General features: G+C 47.1%; 1 protein-coding gene across 10 annotated transcripts in view; it reads left to right on the top strand.

Annotated features, from left to right (window-relative positions):
- Positions 1 to 23,058, top strand: part of TNRC6C (trinucleotide repeat containing adaptor 6C) — a 327,104-nt gene that overhangs the window by 24,307 nt on the left and 279,739 nt on the right. For all 10 annotated transcript variants that reach the window (XM_086762532.1, XM_086762539.1, XM_086762534.1 and 7 more), the window contains exon 2: positions 10,789 to 10,845. In XM_086762532.1, coding sequence (XP_086618658.1) covers positions 10,789 to 10,845 — 57 coding nt within the window. The remainder of the gene's footprint in view (positions 1 to 10,788; positions 10,846 to 23,058) is intronic.

Here is a 23,058-nt window from a genome sequence, read left to right as displayed (position 1 = left end):
GCCCTGAGGTCCAACTCTGTGTCACGCCTAAGCTGGTTTGCTTTCCTAGAGACCTGTGTTGTCTGATGGGATTATGCACTTTGGGAGTGAAGGTGGATTCCTATATGATGCTTCATTCACATTCAACTGAAAGATTTGCAAGTAAATTCCAAGAAGACTGGAATGGGAGCAGATGCTTGACAGGGGTGCATCTGTCCTGAGGAGTGGAGGCTGCATGGTCAGGGGAGTCAAGGGAGGTGAGAGCTGAGAAGGATTTAGGAAAGACTGGGAAAGTTCCGCTTGAGCTGTGTGTGTGTGCATGTGCCCATGCGCCTGCGCATCTCTGTGTGTGGGATTTTTCTTCCCCCTTTTTTTTCACCGCTCAGCATTCTTTATTGTCTTTCACAGGTAGATCACTCATTGCTATAAATTTTCTTATCTCCAGTGCTTTTCCAATTATGGATAACAACAGGAAAGCAGTCATTGGTTTCTAAAAGGTCATCAAGATATAGGGCCCGATTGGGAAGGGGATGACTTATGGAGTTAGCTTGTGTAAATCTGGGGAAGTTTTATGCACAAGTCAGGCACGAAATGTAAGTGAGTTTCATAAAAAATAGAGATTTACACTGGCTTCAGTTAGTGGAAATCAAAATGGTTATGAAAATTTCCCCGTGCCTGTATATGCAGAGAATAAGCTTTAAGTGGGCTTTTCGAGTGCCCATGGTGCTGGGGAAGGGCTGTCCTACCAGCCCTGGTGATGGACCGCTGGCTGTCCAGGGGATGTTCAGGGTGCAAAGTGGTGGTAAACACAAGCTTCCCCCACACCTTGCCTTGCTGGTCATCTAGAGGTGACCCCCTCCATGCATGAGAGGGCAATTCGGTCTTGTCTGAATGCAGGCAGCATCCAGTGAAGGTGATGGCTGGGACATAGCCACTTCTCAAGCGACATCAGGATTAATGCCCCTCTCTCTCTTTGCACCTACAAAGTCACTGCAGATCTGAGGGGCTTCAGTCATTGAATTTGTCAGGTTTGCATGGGGACGTGAGCCTGCCCAGGTCACAGCTGGAGACACCTGGTTTTACATTACCTGCTGTTGGCCCTGTCTGCTGCCAGCGACTGGAGGGCGTGTGGGAGAACAGCAAAGGCTGTTCTCTCCCATTTTATGTCCTGGCCTGTCCCACAGCATCCTCAGCCACCAGGTTTCCCTTCTGTTTCCCTGTACTGCTGACATACCTCTTCTGGGCTTTTCTTCTAGTTGCAGGAATCCGAAGGAGGCCAAAGTATTGACACTGTCATGGAAGATCAGATGTGTATAATGGGTTTCCAAGCTGTATAATTATGTGGTTTGTGTGAAATGCAGTGAGTAACAGGCAGCAGCTCAAGGGCGAAGGGGAAGGACTGCTGACAACCAGTCCATTTCAGGCACTTAGCTGGGGCATTGAAGTTAGGAGGATCATCATCTCAGCTACTGGAGAGTCAGAGGGAAGAGAGGAAGGTCTGCCCAAGGTCAAGTGATCCTATCTGGAGACCTGAATGTCCATCTGGAATGCTTCTTTCTCTGTTTTTAATGGAGGGATCCCTGGGCAACTGTGGTCCCACTAATACTACCATACATGGGAGGAACTCGGGCTGCAAGGGTGAGGTGGTGGGGTGAGAGTATCAGCACTGCAGAGCATCACCAGAGCAAGGCATGGGCACATACAGCCTTCTGCAAGGCTTTGGGGTCTGCAAGAGAGGCCAACTTCAACTGTAGCATGTGGGAGAAAGACAAGGCAGAAACATTGGCTTGCATGGCAGGGGTATTTTCCAGGCACACAATTGTCCTCTTTTCAAGAAAAGTGCCATGTAGATAGAATTTCCAATGCACCTGACACGGCAAATGGCTGGAAGCATGGAAAGCAGCCAGAGACGTCAGTGTTTCTGACCATGCTGCCTCTCCGCACCCCAACGTGATGTACCCTCTAAACCTGCTTCAAAACACAACGATTCGGGGGTGGTACAGAAGAGTCTGGCAGCAAAAAAAGGTGTTGGGAGCTGCCATGAGCTACTTAACCTTCTGCCTAATGCATGAAGTCGTTTGTCACAGCTGTCTGAACAATACATTTGCCAATTAAGTTAATTCAATCAAATCCCTTGTATCCAGCAGAAAGGGCAGAGCAAATCCAGGTGAGGGAGAGAGAACAGAGCCAAAATTCCCCTCTATGTCACACAAAAGCAGAACAAAGGCGGGGTGTGTGTGTGGGCAAGCGTGTGTATAAATATTTATGAATAATTGCACTGCAGACCCACAGCGTAATTGATGACTCGGAGGCCAGTTCCTGGAATGTGTCGTCCCTGCCCGTGAAGTGACGGAGTGACCTGGGGAACCGGCAGATGCTGTGTTAAGGGCTTGGCTCCCACCGCACTGGTTCACATGTAAAAAGGATGTCAAAGGTGTGTTAGCCCAGCGGAGGCTCTGCTCACCTGGCGCTCAGAGATGCCACACTGCTCCCTATTTGCCTACTTTCCAAAGCAAAGCCACATGGACATGCTAGTGCTCACCTCCAGCTTGGAGGGCAGAGGGGTGGTCGTGAGCGGGGTTGGCCATCGGCGCTCGTGGGTTCCTGTAGCTTGCAGTGTTGAAGCCTCATCTCCATAGTGGATTTCTACCCTTCCTCATACCTCCCATCTGAGCATGGCTTTTGTCTCCAGCTATTTCCATTGAGAATTAATTAAAACACTTAATTTGTAATGTGGTAAACTGCTTTTACTTCTCTGTCCCACTGTGCTTGGTATCATTAACCCAACGCTTGATCAAGCTCTCCAGAAAGCGTGCCTCAGAAGAAAGGTGCATTTCTTCATGCCGGTGCCAGTCTGTAAGTTTTTCCCACCTACCTAAAACTGCTGTGTGAGCAGGCTGTTGGAGCAGAAGTGCTTGCTGTAGCCAGATAACATATATTACTTGCCCAATGAATGACAATATCTCCTTCAACCCGACGGCAAAGTCTAGGAAACCACATCCTTTGGACAAGGTCTGTGGTGCACGCTTGTGTTATCGTCCATCCAATTGCTGTACAACCAAACTCTCAGAAAATGGGCAGGTTTAGCCACTCATCATGTGAAATGCGGAATATTTTGGGCCATTGTTGTGTTACAGAAGTGTGAGCGTTACCTCTGAGAGTCCAAACGGTTTTACCTGCACCTTATGTGCACTTTCTTTCCTCTGAGTTGTTTTTTGTATTTGCATTACCTTAAACAAGTTTGAACTAAGTGTGCATGTTGCTTCTCTTCAGAGAGTAATTTCTGGTTGCAGAGTGGCACACTGTGGCCTTTTCATGATAAATGGTGGTCATTTTACGTAATGCCTACATTCCATGTGTACTGGGGACCCATCCCACGGAAAGGGGTTCCTGTCCCAGCTCTGAGCCTTTCTGTGGCCCTACCACCATCCTGAGGTAATTTAATGAGAAGGTGTGGATGCTTTAATATTTGCTTGAGAGCAGTACATGGGGTGTAGGGGAAGATGTTGGAGAGCAGTAAAAAAGCAGTATCTGCTTTATGGACAGTGACTGCAGGGCTCCCCTGCCTGGGGAGAGGCTCACCAGGTACCTCCAGGTATGCCTGTAAAATAGCTTGGGTTTTAGGGCTGGACATAAGCACCACAGGGGACGTGCAGGGTAGAGCCCCTGTGGTGTGGAACAGGTTTAAATGGCCACTGACAGATTCAGTCACTAAAAGGAGTAAGGATGAAGGTCTATAGCATGACCAAAAAGTGCGGAACATCAGAGCAGTGCCTCTTCCAGAGGGAACTTTCAACGCATTCGCTGCAGCCACTCCTTTGGAAGCGGGATACAGCCATAGGCTGCTGTGACAGGGCAGGGAAAAGCCAAACAAGACTTCTTCCTTAACCTGCTCAACCCCGCCGGGGTGGCCCACGGTCTGCCTAAATGAGGACACGATACAGCCTGGCAGCAGGAGAGGTCAATCAGTCAGGGGGCTGCCCCTTGCTGGTGTGATGATGATTAAATTGGGCTTTGCCAGGTTGGGTTACAATTGGGCTGGCTGCCCATCTGTCTTGCCGTGTTAAATACATCCATAGCCACATGGAGGTCATGGTCAAATCCAGGAGATCCTAGCTCATGTAAATTATCCTCCCTATCCTCCAGTCTCATAAGAGCACTCATAGTTGCAGCATCCCCTCTCCGACACGGGCATTTATATAGTGTCTGGGCCTGGCAGCAGCTCTCACCTCCAGGGTCAAGGAGGAGGGAGAGAAAAACTGTCGGTTCTTTTTTCTGTGCCTTTTTCCTCCCCTTTTTGGCCTTGTTGGCAGGACAAAGAATGGCAACTGAGCGAATGCACTGGTTTCTAGATTGACACCGAGTGAATACGGCCACTCGTAATCACTGTCTACGAGCATTTATCACTTCTACGCATTATAGCGTGGGGAGCAGGTGTCTGACCTGCAATGACAAAAACATGGAGTGGTGGAAGGAAGGAAGGAAATAGATAAGATGTCATTTTTCAGCACAATTTTTCTCTCTTTAATGTTCTCCTAGATTATGGGAAACAATCATGGGATGGGGAATGCCGATGTTTTATGGTGTCAGTAGGGTTTAAGGTTTTAGGTGCAAAAAAAAGTGATGTTGGATCCTGTATATTATGGGATATTTATAGGACACGCTAAGTTGTTTTTTTTTTTTTAATTTACTTACTTGAGTCAAGAAAGATAAATGGAATTCTGTATCCAAGTACTTGTATCCAAAGGAAATTAAAAGAAACACAGTCCTCTTGAACTTGGCCTCCACTTAGGGCAGAAAATTGACACAGAAATGACCTTCCTTAGATTAAAGAACTGCTCATGCCTCAGAGGAGATGGTAGAAATTACTTTGTAAAAATCTTTCCTTCTCATGTTACACATTTTCGACTTCTCGTCTCTACTTTTTTTCCTGCTAGAAGTGCCACAAAAAAAAAAAAAAAGAAATAAATCCACAAACTTTGCTGTGGTATCTACTGCTACTTCTAAAACCACTCTTCTGTGCAACCCATGAATGCTGCTTAAAGCTGACTTCAATTTTCCATAATTGAACATATTTCAAGTTGGAAAATGGTTTTAACTTTCCTAATCTGCAGTTTTGGGTTTAAAAACTCATCTCTCATTTTAATAATAGTAATAATCCTGTTCTGAACTGCTTTCATGGTTTCTGTCTGAAGAGCTGGCAAATGTCCTACACATTTAAGCGTCACAACATCCTAGGACCCATGAGTGCAAGCTGCCAGAATTCAGATCCAGTTCATTGCACTGATCAGAGCTGTTTGTGTTTGAAACCTTGCTTTAGGTTCGTTATTGCCATGTACAGGCGGGAAAGGGGAACTGAGAGGCAACGGAATGTTGCAGGTCACACACTGAATATAATCAGATCAAGGAGCAACCCATCCCCACATCTTCAAGCTCTTGGGCAGAAAGAACTGGTTGCAGGTCAGCCTGGCAGTTGCAATCTCCAGCGATGAGAAACTGTCGCTGGAGATGCTGAGGAGATGACAATGTCTGTGTTGTCTCCAGGTGCATTTCAGTTAGTTCAGGACTCTCCAGGAGAATGTTGGGGTTGTTGCTGCTCTGCAAGGCATGGTTTCCTCCCTCTGTGGTTGATTTGGTTGATTGTGATTGATTAGTGTTAACTAATCTTAGAGACAATTTGGAGCCAGAGGCTGCGCAACACGTATGATGGGTGTTGTTGCTCTTTAAGTGGCAATAAACCAGATTTTCCTTTGCTGCGCATTTCCAAGCAATGAGGTTTCTGTGCACCCGTTACGCACCCTGTGTCTTGCTCTTCCCCTGACAGTTGCAGTGCCTGAGGTCAGTGCCAATGGACCCCATCCTTGCCAGCACCGCTCCGTGCATCCTTCCCACGCAAAGGCACAGCCCACGGGGAATGCCAAGGGGAAGGCAGTTCGCACCAGGAGGGAGGGAGGAAGGAAGGAACAGTGCCGTAAGGAGACAGGCACCGCAAGCTTGCCCTGGGCAACACGCAAGGGCGTAGAATTCGGTAAAACACTGTTAGCGCTGGAGGAGGGGATAAGGGGAGAGCAGGGAGAGGTGAACGTGGGCGAGGATCCCTGGGCTGCAGCGGTGTGCAGGGGTTGTCTCTGCCTGCGCCCAGCGACGTTCCCTCTCTGGGCTCAGGAGTGCCCTGTGTGCGGCGGCACAGCCCGGCTGTGGCAGCACGCATGCCGCGTCGCACCTCGGTACCACGATGTCACCAGGTGATCTCTGCGTGTGCGGGTCAGCCTCCAACGCACATCTCCGTATCCTTCAAAGTCAACCCATCCAAAATGACAAGGCAGGGGGAAGAATTTAAAAGCACATCTCTTTCTGTCCTTGCTGAGGTGTTTTTTGATATAAATGCCGGGGGAGGGAGGTTTTTCTTATTGTTCTACCAAATCTAAATAAAAATAAGGACAATATTTTGGAGATGGTGGTAACGAAATTAAGAGGTTTGCTTGTTTCTATCTATAACAACCTTCTGGCTAGTAATCTGAACAGAAATAAGAATTTAAAAGGGAAGATAATTAAATTAACAGGCAACCAAACTGGAGGAATGAGACTTCTGATGAAGAAGGGCGGCTGGGGAAAAAGTAGAGGAGGTGGCAGGGAAAAGCAGCGCATCTCTTTACATTGTCAATCTCTCAGGGCAAGGTTGCTGCAGACATAATGAGTGTCCTAGTGAATTATCTCCCACTTTTATTGTCTGTTGCTACCATGGAAAGATGGGGAGGTGGGGAAACTAACTTTTTTTTTTTTTTTTTTTTTTGAATTTGGACAGACTTAAAGAAGTGGCATCAAATTTGAAGGGCACCCAATCAATCTGTTGTCCTAGCTGCATGAAATTGTATTTCCCTGCCACTTCATATCTTATTTGCAGCAGCTGGGCTGTAAGTCATTGGTGATAACATTCTTTATTATGCAGCCGTGTTTATGAACTGTGCCTGGAAAGAGATGATAGAAATATGCAGCAATATGCAAAGGGGGGGACGCTGGGGGGAGGGGGAATAAATGCTAGTTGCTAGGGCAACCGTGGGGCTATTTTGGGCATCAAATTTTGCAGATGATGAAAAGCATTTTCATGTGATGGTTGGTCTCTCCGGGAAGAGAAGGGGAGAGAGGGCACACAATAAACCGGGAAGATAGTATTCAAGAAGGCAGTCATTTAATTTTTTCATAGATAAATACGTATATAGTTTCAGCCGTATTGAAAATGTATTAAAACCAAAAGAGCCAGAGATGTTTCAAACAGCTAAATAGGAAATGGCGTGCTAGTAATGTGGAAGGCTTTCCTATATCACTTGGCACAGCCTAAACCAAGCCGGTGCTCTCTGAAAGCGCTGCGGGAATCCCGCTGGCGTTACCCCCGCTTGCCCCCGGTCCCGCTCACCACGGTCAGCTGGCAGCTCTTTCCCCCAAAGGCTGTCTCCATCTCTGTCACAGCAGCAACTGAGCCAATTAATTCACAGGCTAAAAACCCCCAAGTTATCAAAGACTGCTCTTGACTCTTGCAAGGATCAAATGATGCCTGTACTTTGATAGCCATTAAAATGCTAAGATTCATAAAAAATGGGAGTTGCTTCCAGGCAGTTACCCTCAGCCTGAGACCTCTAGCCTGGAGGGTCCGAGCTGCTCCCACTGTGCCAACATGGGGTGGGTGTGGAGAAAGGGCCGGATATCCTGGCTGAGGTGGCAGATCCTGGTGGGAGAGATCCTGAGGGCTCTCAGAACTGAGGTTCAGGCGCGGGAACTGGACAGTCCGAACACTTGGCGTTCGTGCCTCTGCAACACCTCGAGCTGGAGGTGGCACTGAAGGGTTGTCCGGGCCAAGGGGGCTTTTACAGAATGAGCAGAAGTTTCCCATTTTTGGCAACACCAGAGAGAAGAGGCAGGTGGTGAGAGGGCTGAAATCACCTGCATTTGCCCCAGCTGGGGCCAGGGAGGGCCCTCCTGTGCTGATGGGTGGGAAGGCAAAGGGCAGCCCCAGGGAGGGTTTGCACCATCGGCTGTGGGGCTGTGGCAGGCAAGGAGGCAGCAACGATTGGAGAAGTGGTGTGGGACTGTGAGCAGGGTAAGAGCTCATCCTCATCTCTCTGCTTCTGCCTTTCCTGACTGGAAGGTTTACATATACTCTAGATCAGTTCTGTGGTGGTGCTTCTAATTTGATTTTACTGGAGCTGCTCTGAATGAGGATGAGCGTGCGAGAGTTGTTTGCAGCCCTGGGTGATCACACTGTTGCTCGAGCCGTTCTTAAAATCCTTGGGACTCTGAATATATTGGCACATTAAGCTGGTTAAAATGAACTGTGCATGTTTTTCAGCAAGAAATCTATTTCAAATGCAATATAATGTGACTCTCTTATTGCTCTAAAGTTGTGTTCTTAATTAAGTAGTTATCAGTGGCAGTGAGATTCTCCTTGAATAATTAAATCAAGGTAGTTTAGTGAGTAATTGCAGAGCGAATTGCTGGGACCATCAGGCTGCTGTGGAGACAGTCTGTTCTCTTTCAGAGAATTAATCCAAGTGAGCTAAGAAAGCAGTAGGACATTGTGTTGTGTGATGGGCATTTCTCTTAGTAGGCTTTGTGCCTCAGAGCTGCATCTTTCTAATCCTGCCTTCCCATCTGATGACTTTCCACTTTGCCTGTTCCCTTTCCTGTAATCTGCTGCCCTGGGTGGTTCAGCACAGAAGGCTGAGAAGGGAGTGGGGGATAAGTTAGTTGTTAAACCATGTAGGCACAGATCTGATTTCACCAGTTCTGGTGTGCACGAAACAGGACTTCCTGGTCCGGATTTCCAGCTTTTGGCCAAGGCAGAGCTGAGCCAGCCCTGTCTTTTAGACCCTGGCATCTACTTTGGAGTTTTTGGTGTGTGTTAATCTGGTGTTTAAGATGCCTCACTTAAATGTAGTAATGCCCTCGTTGTTAGATATTCCAAATATAAACAGCCAATGGGTACCTTCCATCGTGTTAAATTTGATTTTCCAGGAGATCAAGGGGAAATCCTCTGCACAAACCCTGAATGTGGGTGGGTGACTCCTGCCATAGCGAAAGAAAATGGGCACGCACTGTAGAAACAGTATTTTTGGCAGATTTGTTCCTTTTGAAAGCCTGCCTCATGTTCTCTCAGTAGCTTTCCTTGCACTGCCCCAGGAGTATGTCAAACAAATATGAGCATTACACAAATTTTGAGAGAGTTAATATGACTCCAGAGCAGCTTCTTGGTATTTTCAAAGGCAAAATGAAGAATTAAGTGAGGAGAGCATGGCCGCCTGTCTGACATTGTCCTCAGGCATCAGCAATCACACAACAATTTCCCAGCTGATGTCTGATTGGGGTGTTTATTCTGTGACCACCAAGTCCACGGGGACCGATGGGGATACTGATATCTTTACTTTTATGAAGTGGGATTTTTCCAAAGTGCCTCAGTAATTTAGGAGCTCAGCCTTGCTGGAAAGCATTCACGTGCCTTTGGAAATCCCATTCCTGACTCTCTGTTATGCTTTACGAGCCTATGGCCCTCAATGGGGATGTTATTTCATGCTCTAGGTAACAACGTGCAACTCTGTGGTTTTTAGCACCATCCTGGCTTTTCACCAGGAGAGATGATGTTGCTATAGCGGGCTCAATTCCCCATGCCTTTTTCTGGAGCCTTCCTGCTCTCACCTTTGGTTTCTCCCCAAAGCTTCAGGGATTTTCAAGCAGAGATGGGGCGGCTTTTCTGCAGCGCCAGGCTCTGCTCTGCGTTACATGTGAGGGGTCTTTGGACAAACCAGCTCTTTCCATCTGTGTTTGCATCTCTAAAATAGAGAGATTGGCACCAACAGGGTGTCCTGGTTCTGGCTAGGACAGAGTTAATATTCACCTGAGCTGGGAGGAGAACTGGAGCTGGTGGCCCCCGTGGCTGGGGCACCCAGCTGGGATAGTTAACTGATTAGCCAACAGCTGGGGTAAGTTTACCCAAATTAGCCGAAGGGCCATTCCATCCCATGGGACACCATGCTCAGTGTGTCGGTGAGGACGGTGCTGGGGGGAGCCTCCTGCTACTTGGAAGAAGCTGGGTGTGGAGATTTGTTGTATTGCACTGTATTTGTATTCTATCTCTGTTTTGTTTTCTTCTGTTATCACTCTTAAATTTATTTTTTGTTTCATTTCAACCCGGACGTTTTTGCTGCCTTTTGTTTACAGTTCTCCCTTCTGTCCCGCTGGAGGGTGGGGGGAGTGAGAGAGAGACTGTGTAGTCTGGTCCTGCCCAGGGCTAAACTACGACACAGGGGCAATGGACAGGGCGAGGGGGAAGCTTTGGGGGAACAGAGACTGCAGAGCATCTGTAGCTGTTATTGGCTGCTCAAATGTTGATGAGTTTTAAAAGATTTTAGAAAAATTATCCCATTTCTTGCTACAGAAGGTGATAGCTCAAATTTTTCAGTTGTGTTTTTTTTTTTTTTTTAAAGATACATTTTAAACAGAAAAAGAGTTGTTTGGGGGTTTTTTTGTGTGTGTGTTTGGTTGGTTTTTTTAAAGCTTTTTCTGTGTATTTCCAGTCAGTTTGTCCCCCAAGAATGGGTTGCCTGTCTTTTGCTGTATATCCACATCAGTGCTGAGAAACTGGAAACTTATATTTCTTCATTTCTGGTCCCTCTTGCACTTGAGCTACCAGAAAATGCCAAGCATAAAGTTGAAGCTGTCTTTGTGTGCTATGTAGTGTAAATACTGTTGGAACAAACAGGGATATAAAATTTGGGAATAACACTTTTTTATGTACTTTTTTTTTTTTTTTTTTTTTAGGACATGGAAGCTTCTGCCTGTGAATTTAATATTGAAGATGTAGATGAGAGACAGAAGGTCAGTCTTTTAGCTTTGTTTAATCCAAACCTAAATCATGCTGCTTAGCACTGGTTGTGTTATGTGTTCGGCTCTACAAAAGAAAGATGTGCACCCTGGTTGGCAAAAATTTGTCTGTGTCACTGCTGAGATGAACCATGACAGAGGGAGCCAGACTGGGTTGATGTTTTTGATGCTGGTCCCAGATGTGAAACCCAGGCTCAGCTTTACTTGAAACTTGGGCTCGGGGTCATGTTCTGCTACAGGGTCTTTGCGTTTGGTGCAAGACACAAAAATGGCTATAAACGTCTTGGATGTATAGGCATCGTGGTTGGATGTTTGCATCTGAGAGCGTAAACCTGGCCTGTACGCCTGAAGTTCTTCTGCACTTACCCAGATCTCCTTTGGCGATATACGTGTTCCTGCTCCCTTTTGGTAAGGGAGCAAAGAAATTGTGTTCTGCGGGTTCAGGAGTAGGACAAGTATTTAAAAGAAACAACACCCCCTTACAATGCTCTGGTTTTATTGTTAATATTCCGTTGGCACGTGGGATGGGGAAAGATGCGTTTTAATCCAAACGGTGACAAAGGTGATGGCTTTGCCATCCAACATTTCAACGTCACAACTTTAATTTATTTTTTTCTCACGGCAGCCTTATTTATAACAGAGAGGTGTAAATGAGAATGAGAAAGAAAATGCATCTTCATGTGCCAGTTCCTGTCACCTCGCTTCCAAATTTTGTTTGCTGGTTTTAATCAGCTCTGTTTCCCTCGAAGGCCCTTTAGCTGCTCTGTCAAAGTTTGTTTCTGCGCATGCATTTGCGTCTGACCAGCCTTCAAATAAAACGGGCTGCGTGGTAGGGTTTTCATAGCATCACTGGGGGAGATTTAGGTTTTTAAAGAAATTTGTGTGTGTTTACATTCTTGATACATTTATACATATAAAAATGAAATAGATACGTATATTTTTTTAGACATGTATTTTGCAGTAACCTAACTGGCAGTCCCATATCTATCAGCTCTCCATCCTGGCCATTTGGTGTGATTGCAGTGTGACTGCCCAAGCTTTGAATGGCTGGTACCAAAGCCCACAGGAGTCGGTGGAAGTTTGGATAAGATATTTTGATTTGATGGTAGATGAAGTAGAAAAATCAAACAAAATATCTGAAGGCTCTCCCTAGGCAACAACAGCATAGCCAGAGCGTCTGGTATTCCCTACAGCAACGAGGTGTTTCAAAAGAAAATGCAGTGAATATCAGAAATCATTACTGAAGTAAGGACTGCACCAGGAGCTCCAGGATCTCAGTTTAAAAAAAACCCACTCTGTTGCGTCTGTTCCATGCATGTGAAATTTAACATCTTTTATTGTAATAGGATGAGGGGTCATGGTTTTAAAATAGAGGGAGGCAGATTCAGACTGGACATAAGGAAGAAATTTTTTTACTCTGAGGGTGGTGAAACACTGGCCCAGGTTGCCCAGAGAGGCGGTGGATGCCCCATCCCTGGAAATGTTCCAGGCCAGGTTGGCCGGGGCTCTGAGCAACCTGATCCGGTTGGAGATGTCCCTGCTCCTGGCAGGGGGTAGGACTGGGAGGGCTTTAATGGTCCCTTCCAACCCAAACCCTCCTGTGATTCTATTGACAGAGTTATCTGTGCTCCATCCATTTTCACAGGCAGGGGCAGCCTGAGTTGCTCCAAGTTTTAATAGCGTTACTTCTGAGAGAAGCTTTAGAAGACAAGAATCGCTGTAAGCCATGCTTCCCCATCTCATCAGCACAAGGGAAACCTCAGTTCCCATGGGTGAAATCGGAGGGTGCCTGCTTTGGGAGGGGTGGGCAGGTGTTTAGAGCAAGACACAGCCCTGCAGACTAAACAAGTACTGGCTTTATGCCCTTATGGATGCTCAGACCTAATGGATATTACAATGTGTGCTTGATTTTTTTTTTTTTTTTTTACTAAAATTGAGATGCACAGGGCTGGAAGGAGCCTTAAGTGTTGCTGCGCTCCCTTCACTGCTCCAGTGATGGCCCAGCTGGGACTTTCCCTATAATTTCAGCTCCTGATGCCTCATCCAGGTTCAAGGGGCAGAAACTTTGGCCACTTTGTTTTGAGCGTGAAACAATGGCTGAGCGACGGGCCTCCCATCAGGGTGCAGAAGGTAACCTTCCTCCTGACGGTGTCCTCATTAATAATTCCTTCACTCGCCCACTTGATTTCAGGTTTCCCAAAATAACTGAGGCTTTTTCACACTGAGAGCGAGCAATGCTGGGGAAAACAAAATACATTAAACAGCTACACCACCTTGAGAGAGCCCTGAGTGAGCTGGTGATTTAAAAAAAAAAAAAAAAAACAAAACAAAAAAAAAACCAGAAGAGGTTCTGTAGGAAATTTTGAGAGTTGATGGAGAAAACACCAGAATCCCTCTGTCCTCCCATTTGCAGTATTTGCCTCAGTGGCTTCTTTTGGGATGTGACTGTCTTCTGTCTGTGAATCTGCACAGATGGGAGCTGGGATCCCTGGGAGGATGGGGAGGGACAACATGGGTGACGCTCGTAGCGCAGCTTGATCTGCTGCCGGGATCCGTCCCGCCCGCCCGAGCAGCCTTTCCCCTTCAGACGACTCAGAATTTCCTCTCTGAGTGCGCTCCCTTCTTCAGAAGTGCTATACAATGTCTCTCCACTGGATACCCACTGAAAGCCTAATTTTTCACCACTCTGCCTGTCATATCCACAAAAGCTGTTACTGGAGGTGTTTGCATAAAAGAGCTCTACTGTAGGTATCTGAGAGCAGCTGGCGATGCTTTAGACAGTATCCAGCAGAGCTGATCCAGGCGGGATGCTTTAGTCTCCCTGGCTTAATGGCTATGTGCATTTTCCTAATGCACCCTCCCCCTCGATTGCCTCCTAAATTAGCATGCAGTATGCTTCCAGCCTTGGGAAGAAAGGAAGTTTGGAACCTCTTCCATCCAGACAAGACAGGTTGTGATATTACGGAATAGAAAATGCAAATCTGACAGAGGGACATCAGAGGGGAGGCTGGGCTCAGCCCTGGGCTCTGGCCAGGCTCGTGCAATGCACACTGGGGCATGTGGAGAAGAGGATGGCTTTGCGTTTACAACCCTACTCGGCGCCATGGGCCTGGCCTCTGCTCAGCCTTGCCTTTGGTGGGAGGGGAAGTGTGTTCACAGAGGTTTTTGTCGTGTTTGCACCTCCCTGTAACAGTCCTCAGAGGCCATTTAACCGGACGGGCAATGCTGGCGTGGAGCAGGGCTCCTGTCATACCCCAACAGTGGAGAAAGGGAGAACGCTTACTAGTCTGCAGTTGGTTTTTAGACCTGGGCACAGCACGGTGCAGTTCAAAACATTGAACGTTTGGATTGACTTGTGTGGGCGGTAAAAGCAGGAGCGTTCAATGCCCGCTGCCTGCTAAAGGCTTTTAGGCACCCGCTGTGAGATGTGGCCTGTTCTGCGTGAGCGAGGCTCCCTGAGAGAGCTCCCCGTGGCTGAGGTCCATCACATCGGGTTAAAGCAGACCAAGAGCTGGGAGTCTCCCAAGTATCTCATATTGCTTTGAAGGAGAGGCAGTCACGCTGCTGAGGAGAGTTGGTGTGTGCTGTTCCAGTCTCTGCTGGGCATCTTCGGTAGGTGATGTGTTTCCCAGCCATGTGAGTGTTTGAGATGCTGGATGATTTCTCTGCATGGTTAATGCCCGCAATATAGAAGTGTAGTGCTTGTGGCATTTGGTGTTTGGTTTTTTTCTTCTCAACATCCTCCTTTTTGCTTCTGCCCTTCAGTGCTGTGCTTGTAAATCTAAATCACTTTGGCTTTAGGTTAAGGACAATTCATAACAAGCAGGACTGGAAATCACGTAGGAGGGGGTGGATCAGGCAAGGAGCCCCAAGCTGCTCCTGACATCACTACCCCGTGGTCTACCTCTCCGTCTTGCTCCTTGGGCTGCTACACTTTCTCGGGATGCTCGCCAGGAACACGCGTGCTTTCTGTTAAGCACACAGCTGCTCTTCCAGAATTCATGCATTCAGAGGCCCGCAGGAGCTGGGGCTGCAGGGCAGGAGCTGTGTTTCCCTGGGAATGCAAGTGTGCGCGGCATTCAGTATGCCATGTTTTCTTGCTTTGGTGGCAACCTCTGGTCTTGCTGGAAACTTCACGACGAGATGGGATAACGATAATAGCAGCGGAAAGCTGCTAAGGGATGATTGGCTTTAATGAGTGCAGGTGCGCGGGGAAGCAGGTCCTGTTCGGCTGCTGTGGCTCACCGCAAACAAACCGCAGATCTGGGTGCTGGTGTTTGCAGGGCTCGAGGTGCAAATAACCAATTCCAGAGTTGATATTATCAAAGAATAAAAGAAGATTGGGTGTTATAGGTTAAGTTGTTGTAACTTAAAGCAGCTCTGCCGAGCTCTTTGTGGTTGCTCAGGGTTTTTGCAAATGTGAGAGGAGTTGGCTCTGTTTTTCCAGCCAATGATTGGTTGGAAAATGCCGTTTTCTGGTATGTGAGCAGAAGTGAGTGGGGCAACCTGGTCTTAATAACACAGAACGTTTCCTGTTGGGGTCTCTCTATGTGTTCTGTGAGCCAGACAGACCTGTTGTCCTCTTACAAGCTGCAAATTACACAGGCAAATGTAATTACCCATTCTCTTTGTTATGAGTGTGCAGCGAGGAAGCTTCAAGCAATCGTCCTTTTCTTGGTATTTCAAAGCTGACTTGCAAGATGCATCCTTGATATTGAACACAATGAGATGTCCTTTTTTTTTTTTTTTAAATTCAATTAAACATTTGCCTACTGTGACTCTTTATTCACTGCAAATTGTCTCTGTAAATAATCTTCATCAAAAGTCAGAACCAATCCCCATTAGTTGTTTAGATTAATTAATGAGTCCCCCTGGAGCCACCCAAATGAATTCAATTTAAACGTCAACAACTTGGCTATGGAGTTTCCCAGGTTGGCATTAAGACAATATTAAACCTGCAATAAGTCACATTTAAAATGTTAATTCAAAGAAGCTCTCCATTTAGAGCATTTAATTAAATCCTTAAATAAACTGCATGGGCTCAATACCAGATGGTTCTGCATTTTCATTGCAGCAGAGAGCCTTGAAGTCATTGAGGGAAGTAATATTGGAGGCATGGTGAAGATAACCAGGATATATAGTGTAATAAAATCTAATCTTGTTTCCAGCAGGGAGATTCAGTGTATGTACACAACCTAGGCTAAAATTGTAAGTTAATTACATTAACCCCAGTGTACTCTGGTATCTGAGCAGCCAGAGATGAAATTAGTCTTTTTCCTATCATAAGGTTCTTTTCAACTTCACTATATTAATTTTTAGCCAAATACTTACTCATAAGGAAAATTGAAGTTAATGTAACCAAAGACAAAGTAATGCAGTCTTAATATTCTGAAGGGATTACGGAAGGCCATGAAAATACACTTTGCAAATGTCACTCACTTTGAATGGATTTGTGGTGGGAAGGTGGGGGAAAAAGAATTATGGCTGTGATCCGCACCATGCTAGGGTTTAATAAAAGTCGTGATTTAAGAAATTTGGGCCTTAGGAAAAAAAGGAAAAAAAAGAAAAGAAAAAAAAAAGATAAAGACCTCTCTCTGAAGGCCCAATTTCCTTGATAAGATGTGGTGAGTCACCTCTTCTGCCAGACAGCAGAGGTATGAGATCTTTGAAATCAAGCTGAAATTCTGGAAGATTATTTGGGTTAGGATACTTGATTCAAATATGTATGTATGGTTGTGGTTTTTTTGATCCTTGTTGTAAGAAACATCCTTTTTACTCTACCCATTTGCCAGGTAAAAGTTCTTGCAATGAGTAAAGATAAAGACACTCTTCCCTTGGTAAAAACTCAAAATCATGTTGGGAAGATGAGGTGGTGTTTTTTTTTTTCTCTGTTTACTTTTTTCTTTAAAAGTTTAATCTTAGTCCTTGGGTACAAGTGTCCTGACGCCACTGGTTCAAGAAATGTTCTCCCGTTTCTGTCTTGCCTCTGCCAATCTGACATTTTCCAGACGCTGTGGGTGTCTGATGTAGCCTCCTCAAGCAGCTTGCTGTCGCTTGCGAGAAGCAGATCAAAGCTCTGGGTCTCAACTCGAGAACTGAAAGTCGCCAGAAGAAAATTTAGTTTGTTCCCTCCCTGCGAGCTGTAAAACAGGGACGTTATTAATGCGGCTCAGTGAAGGGAATAACTTTTTCTCTTAATATTCAAGAAAGTGTAATTCAATTTCCAAAAATAAGGGTCTCCTTCTGTTGGGTAATAAAATATGTCATGGAGGAGAAATTACTTTTCTGTCATGGCCGGGCAGATTTGCACTGTTTGGGCTTTGCCGGGATGCCTGCAGGAGCTGGGGTAGAGGACTTGAGCCATGTCAACTGTGCAAATTCTGCATGCTTGGTTGCATGAAGGAACGGAGTTGGCGAGGAGTGGTCTGAGCCTGTTCGTGCTACCTGCCCCGTGCTGGAGTTGAAAGGAGCCGGGAGAGAGCGTTATGCCTCTTGCTCTCCGTCCTCTCCTTGCCCCGTCGCACGGTGCTGGGGATGACTTGGTCGTGAGCCCCAAACGTGTTGTCACAGCTCTGAGTGATGCTGCTGGCACCCGGGCTCTGCACTGCCAGGATGTGGTCATGGCTGCAGAGCGGCTCCTTCCCGGGGGGCCTCACGCGAGCTCTTTGCAGTGCGCGCTGGGTGACGGAAACACCGCCGCCTTGTTACTTTGGTAATTGCGTTCTCCTGAGCTGCCCCAAAATTGGAGGCACCACTGTAACAACCCCTCTGGGGTGGCTCCTCGTGGTTTGAGCCACTTCATTGGAGGAGCTGACTGCAGTGAAATTAGCTATGAGAAATTATTTTACTTAACTTAAAGGTAGGAGGAAAGCTCACAATGTTCTGCTGCATTGGGTCGCATCTGGCTCCCTGCTTGCAGGGTGCAGACGCTCAGACGGGGAGAGAGGGGCTGGCTGGGGCGGCTTGGGACTGAACTGGGCTCAGTGTGGCTGTGGCCACGGCTCGCTCACCTACGTGCGTAGAAGAGATGAGATGAGCTGGTAAAACTTCCTGTCTCTTGTTTGCTTAGAGAAGCCTCAACTGACATGCTCTGGAAATCCCCCAAACCTTAACCCACATGCAGAATAACTCCAGTTTAAGCAAGCCCCGGACTGACAATTTCAGAATCATTAAAATGGAAGGTTTCTGATTGAGCAGTGTCCCCAGTGGGTCCTTGTTCTGGGGATGGGGGACAGCAGCACGTTGTGTCTGCAATGGGCTTTTGAAGGGATCCCCTGTGGGGTTAGCTTTCCTCTTGGAGTCCATCATGTTTAATTAGGAGATGTTATCCACCAAGGAAGATGTTAGAAGGCATTGATGAATTTTACCTGTTCTATTGTCTTCTCAAATTTTTTTTTTTTTTTTTAATCTGTGGGTCACTGCTTGATGATATGTACGTCCAAGAAGGTTTGAAGCACTCAGATCACCAAGGGACTCCAGGGGCTGGCTGGTTTCTGCCCTGTGGGATATCATCCCAGTGAGGAGCTCCTTGCAACCAAGGATGGGAAACTTTGCAGGGGTCAAATTGGGAGCAGGGAGAAATGCAGTTAAGCAAGCCCTGCCCACTACGATGAAGATGCTGCTTGTCTTCCCATTCTCATGCAGCACTGTGCAGCTCCCAGCCCAAGTAACTCCCAGCAGAGGACTTCTTGCTGGACTGTCTTTTATCAAAGCTTAGTGCCGAGTTCCTTAGAGTTTTGTGATTTGCTGAGTTTTGTGTTCTCTTCGATGAACTGAAAATAAATGCCATCTATCTCTCCTGGATGTTGCCCCAGGTCGCCACTGCGGGAGCTGAGATGTGTACAGGTTCCTCTGCGCTGCACAGCACCCTGGGCATCCCATCCGACCAAACCCTGCCCAGGGCTGCAGGTGCCGTTTGCTCCCCTACTTGAGTGCTGCAAGACTCGCTCTCTGCTTTTGATGTGGTCTTTGCAACTGTACCAGTTGATAGCATCAGGATTAAAGATGAGAAGGGCATTTGAAGCAGTGTGAACGCATCTGTGTCTTTATTAGCGTGGGGCAGCAGAAACGGGGAGCTGTGGGGAAGGGTGCTGCTGAAGGGCCTCTTCCCTTCCTTCAGGGATGACGGATTGGTGAGAGAAGAGGGCACAGGATTTACTTGGTTGTGGGGAGCTGGATTTAGAAGCTGGTGTGCTGGTCATTGGAGACACAATCTGGCTTTATTTACTGCTTGATGAGGATTCATTTGATGGCAGTGTTAGGCAGTTCTCTGTGTGTTAAAGACAAAACCTTGCTCGTCTCCTCCTGCTGCCTCTGGCACTGGGGTGCATGCTCACCTCGCTGCTCTCTCTGTGCGGGGCTCCGCTGGGCTGCTGTGTGTTGCTTTGTGTCCTCTGGCTGGGGCTCGATTAAGTTAGCTGGTGCTACGGGATGTCAAACCACTGAGGAGAAAAAAAAAATAACTCCAGAATGATGCTTCCATTACCAAGTACACTGTTTCCCTGGCAACACGAAGTTCTTGGCAATGCAACTGCTCTTGGATTGCCCTTCCCTGCCCTGGAATACCCTTCCTGAGCTGCCGAGACGGCAAACGCTGCCCAGCGGCAACGGGAACGACCACTATTGATACAGACCTGGACTGGGAAGCAAAAGGACGAGTTACACTGGTGCAGCTGTAGGTGGCTTTTTTTTTTTATTTTTACTATTTTTCTTTTTAGGAGTTCAGCTCTGCCCAATTTCCTCCCTGCCAGATCTGTCATTTTAAGCCTCCTCTCCTCCAGGTCTCTGCCACGGGATGTACGTGTGAATGTGTGGCAAAATGTTGTGCCAGCAAGTGGGGAGAGGTACTACAAATGCTGCTCATCGTGCTGGCTGAAGTCCGAAAGAGCTGGCAAGCTCTGCATTTCCTAACACCATTTTTAAGTGTCAAAGCTGTAGGAAAGCTTACCCAGCAATGGACTCCCGATGGCACGTCTCTGGTTAACGAGCTATCATGCGTTTAGCAATGCCTTTTGCAGCTCCGCTTGACCTACGTGTCGGCAATCCCCTTCCCTTGCCGCGCGTGGCTGCGGCCATAGCGCTGAGTGTTAACCACCAAGCCACCTTGGGCTTCGCAGACATTTTTGGAGTCACATCTAGCTGGTGTTTACCTGCAATTTTCTCTGCTTGACTCCAGCAATTATGTTTGTCCTTTCCTCTGCTGATCTCCGCTCGCCGTCCGTTCTGCTGCTCCCCTGGCTAGATGAAGCGGTAGGCTAGATTATATTTAAAGCCTCTTTTATTTCTCCTGGGCTTGCTGGGCAAGAATTTATGAGCGTCTTAGTTCCGCAGCACTTGGAGGAGGGGAGCGCTTGCTCGCTTCTTGGTGGCCAAAATAACTCCCATTATTTGGATGTGTTCTTAATCTTCCCAGTTACTGCTATTTAGGATATTATATTTGTATTAAAAAAAAAATTAATCATGCAACAGGAGCAACGATGCACACACAACACAGTACCCAAATTACCCAATACAGATGTCCCAGCTGAATGAATACCTAAAGCCACAGATTCACTCTGCCCCTCGCCTCCAAACTGCGTGTAGGAGGAGAACATGCTTTTAAACACGGCCGTGGCTCTGTCATCGGGACTGCGCTGGACAAGGGGCAGGGACACACCGGCACAGTACATTCAGTCTCCAAGCTTCTGCTGGCCACCCAGCTCACCGGCCTCTGTGTTTCAGGTGGAGTCCCCAGGGTTTGCTCCTGGTTTTCCTTAATTCTTCAAGCTCCCCAACATCGATGGTTAAGGATGCCCATGGGTCTGTAATAGCCACACACAAATTATTTTTCCTGCAAGTGAGCTTCCGAGTCGTTTCAAATGAGATAAAAGATCTAGCAAATCTTGCCTGTTAACTATGCCGCCGCCTGTGGTGTCTGTGCCATTATTAGGAGGGAGAATGTTTGAAAGCACTTTGCTGGCTCGGTTCTTTTCTTGGTGAAGTCAATGGCGAACCTCTGCTTGCCTTCAAGGGGAACAACAAGCCACTATTGTGTCTCGCTGGGAATCCCACCCGTTGTGGGTACAGTCAGGATGTCTTGCTGATGCATTGTGGCTGTTGCCTGAATAAAACATGTCCTGAAGTGTTGACAGTAAGTAAATATTTTAGCAAAGATATTTTTGTTGCTTTGACATTTTTTTTCCCCCAATCCCAGCTGCAATTTTCTAAAAGGAAGTAGCAGTGAAATGGTATGGAGAGTCATATTCAGCTAATTTTTCCCCTGTGTAGTTACTGGAGTGGTCACAAATGGGGTTTGGCTCATCCTGTTCAAAAAGAGGTCCCACCGCTCACGGAGGGGTTTTCCAAAGGCAAAGAGAAAAGTGGAAAGAATAATTTGTGTGTGGTTTGGGGGTGGAATTGGATCACTTTATATTCCACATGCTCCATTTCAAATGAGATGTAAACCCCAGATTCTCCTCACCTGTGGTCATTAAAAGTCTTATGGCATTTTTCATAAGACCAGGGGATCTTGGTGAAATCCCAACTCTATTAATTATGTACTGCTTCCCTAAAGTTCCTCCTGCGGTTGCAAGTAGATGCAGCATCTTTTCCTCCTTTCTGCGTTGTCAATTAGAGCGCAGGCTTGTTAGCTGGTTTATTATCTGTTTCCTTTTTAAAGAGGCTCAGAGGTGGTTTTGTCAGTGCTGAATGAAGTACACAGTAAATAGTTTGCATACTGGAATACTGTGTTTAGGAAAGACATCGGGAGATCTGTGGACAAAAATTTCTGTTTGTGTGCTTTTTTTTTTTTCCCCTTAATGAGGGCAAGCATAGCAAATACATCAAAAGTATCAGCCACCAAGCACCTGAGTCCACCTGTGGCTGGAAAAGCAGCCTAGGAGCTCATCTGTAAGACATGGCTGACTTCTCAGCTTTCTCTGTGTCCTCCTGTGCTTGCAACTTCCCTTATCTGTGCACGGCGGCAGGCAACGCCTGGTTCCCAGCAACAACAAATCTCAAAGAGGTTTTGCTCAGCTGGATGGAAATGGTGAACGATGACAAAGACCTCCTCCTGTTGTAGTCTAAAGGTTCCCGCACAGCATGCCAGGGGCTCTCCAAAAAGTGTAGCCAACACTTCCATTTAAAAAATCATTACTTTTTTGGTTCTTGAATTTGAAGGTAAAGTTTGCAATTATTGCTGTTGCAGTGCTGCGGTAGATGTGCACTGTCCTGCCCTAGGCACTGAGCAAGCGCGGCTCTCTGTTCTTTGAATGGGGAACTGGAACCACTGGAGACCTTCACCTTGGGGCAGTGCCAACTGCCCGCGTGGGATCTTGCTCGCGTAATGCTCCTGACTTGCCCGTGTAATGACTTGCCCATGTAATGCTCCCAGCTCAGCAACAACGACGGGCAGAAGGTGAACACAATGCAGTGAACACTAACTCTGCAGTGGCCTTCCCTCCAAACCACTCTTTCCCTACAAGTCCATGAAGCACATGGGTCTGTAGCCATCTTCTCTTGTTGCCATCAAATGCCCCTGTGCTTGCATACGTTCCCCCAGAGGAAATAATTTTTTCTGGGTCTTTCTGTTCTGTCTGTCACCATCTCTCTCATGCCATGCTTGCTGTTTTTGCTTCGTGAGCCAATACAGAAGTGAGGTTATTAGCTTCTTGAAAGGGAGAAAACATCTCGGAGTGCTTTGTTATGTGAACAATAACTGCTCCTGCCCAGAGGCATTAGTGCAAGTGGTGAACAAGCTCGTTAATTATATTGAAATCAATGCTATTGGCTTAGATTTAAAGCTTCCCTCTCCTTGCACTGCCTGTCCTTCCCATTGCGCCTTGTGCAGAAGGCAGCTGCTGCAGAGCTGCCCTGCGAGCCACTGCCGCCGTGGGGTGTCTGCCCGCTTTGAGCCCTGGCTGGTCCAGGGGAGATGCACAGCTCCACATGTGGGCTTCACATCGTATTCTTTGTCCCAACCTTTCTCCCAAAGGCTGGAGCGCAGGGATTTGAGGCAACCTTAGGAGTTAAGGTGTTGGATGGAGGATTGGGCGGCTGTGGTACGAGCAGGGCTGATCTGCACCTGTGTGCTGTTGGGGTCCCGGCGCTGAGCTTTGCATCCAGGTGACACTGGGAAGGGAAGACTTCGTGGCACGTTTGTGGCATGTCAAGCACAGCTCAGTTCTGGTAGCTTCTCCCACCTTTGACTAATTGCTGACCTGACATCTT

This window comes from Chlamydotis macqueenii, chromosome 18, assembly GCF_036417535.1.
Source record: "Chlamydotis macqueenii isolate bChlMac1 chromosome 18, bChlMac1.mat, whole genome shotgun sequence".
NCBI lineage: Eukaryota > Metazoa > Chordata > Aves > Otidiformes > Otididae > Chlamydotis > Chlamydotis macqueenii.
This window is presented reverse-complemented; position numbering and strand designations above follow the sequence as displayed.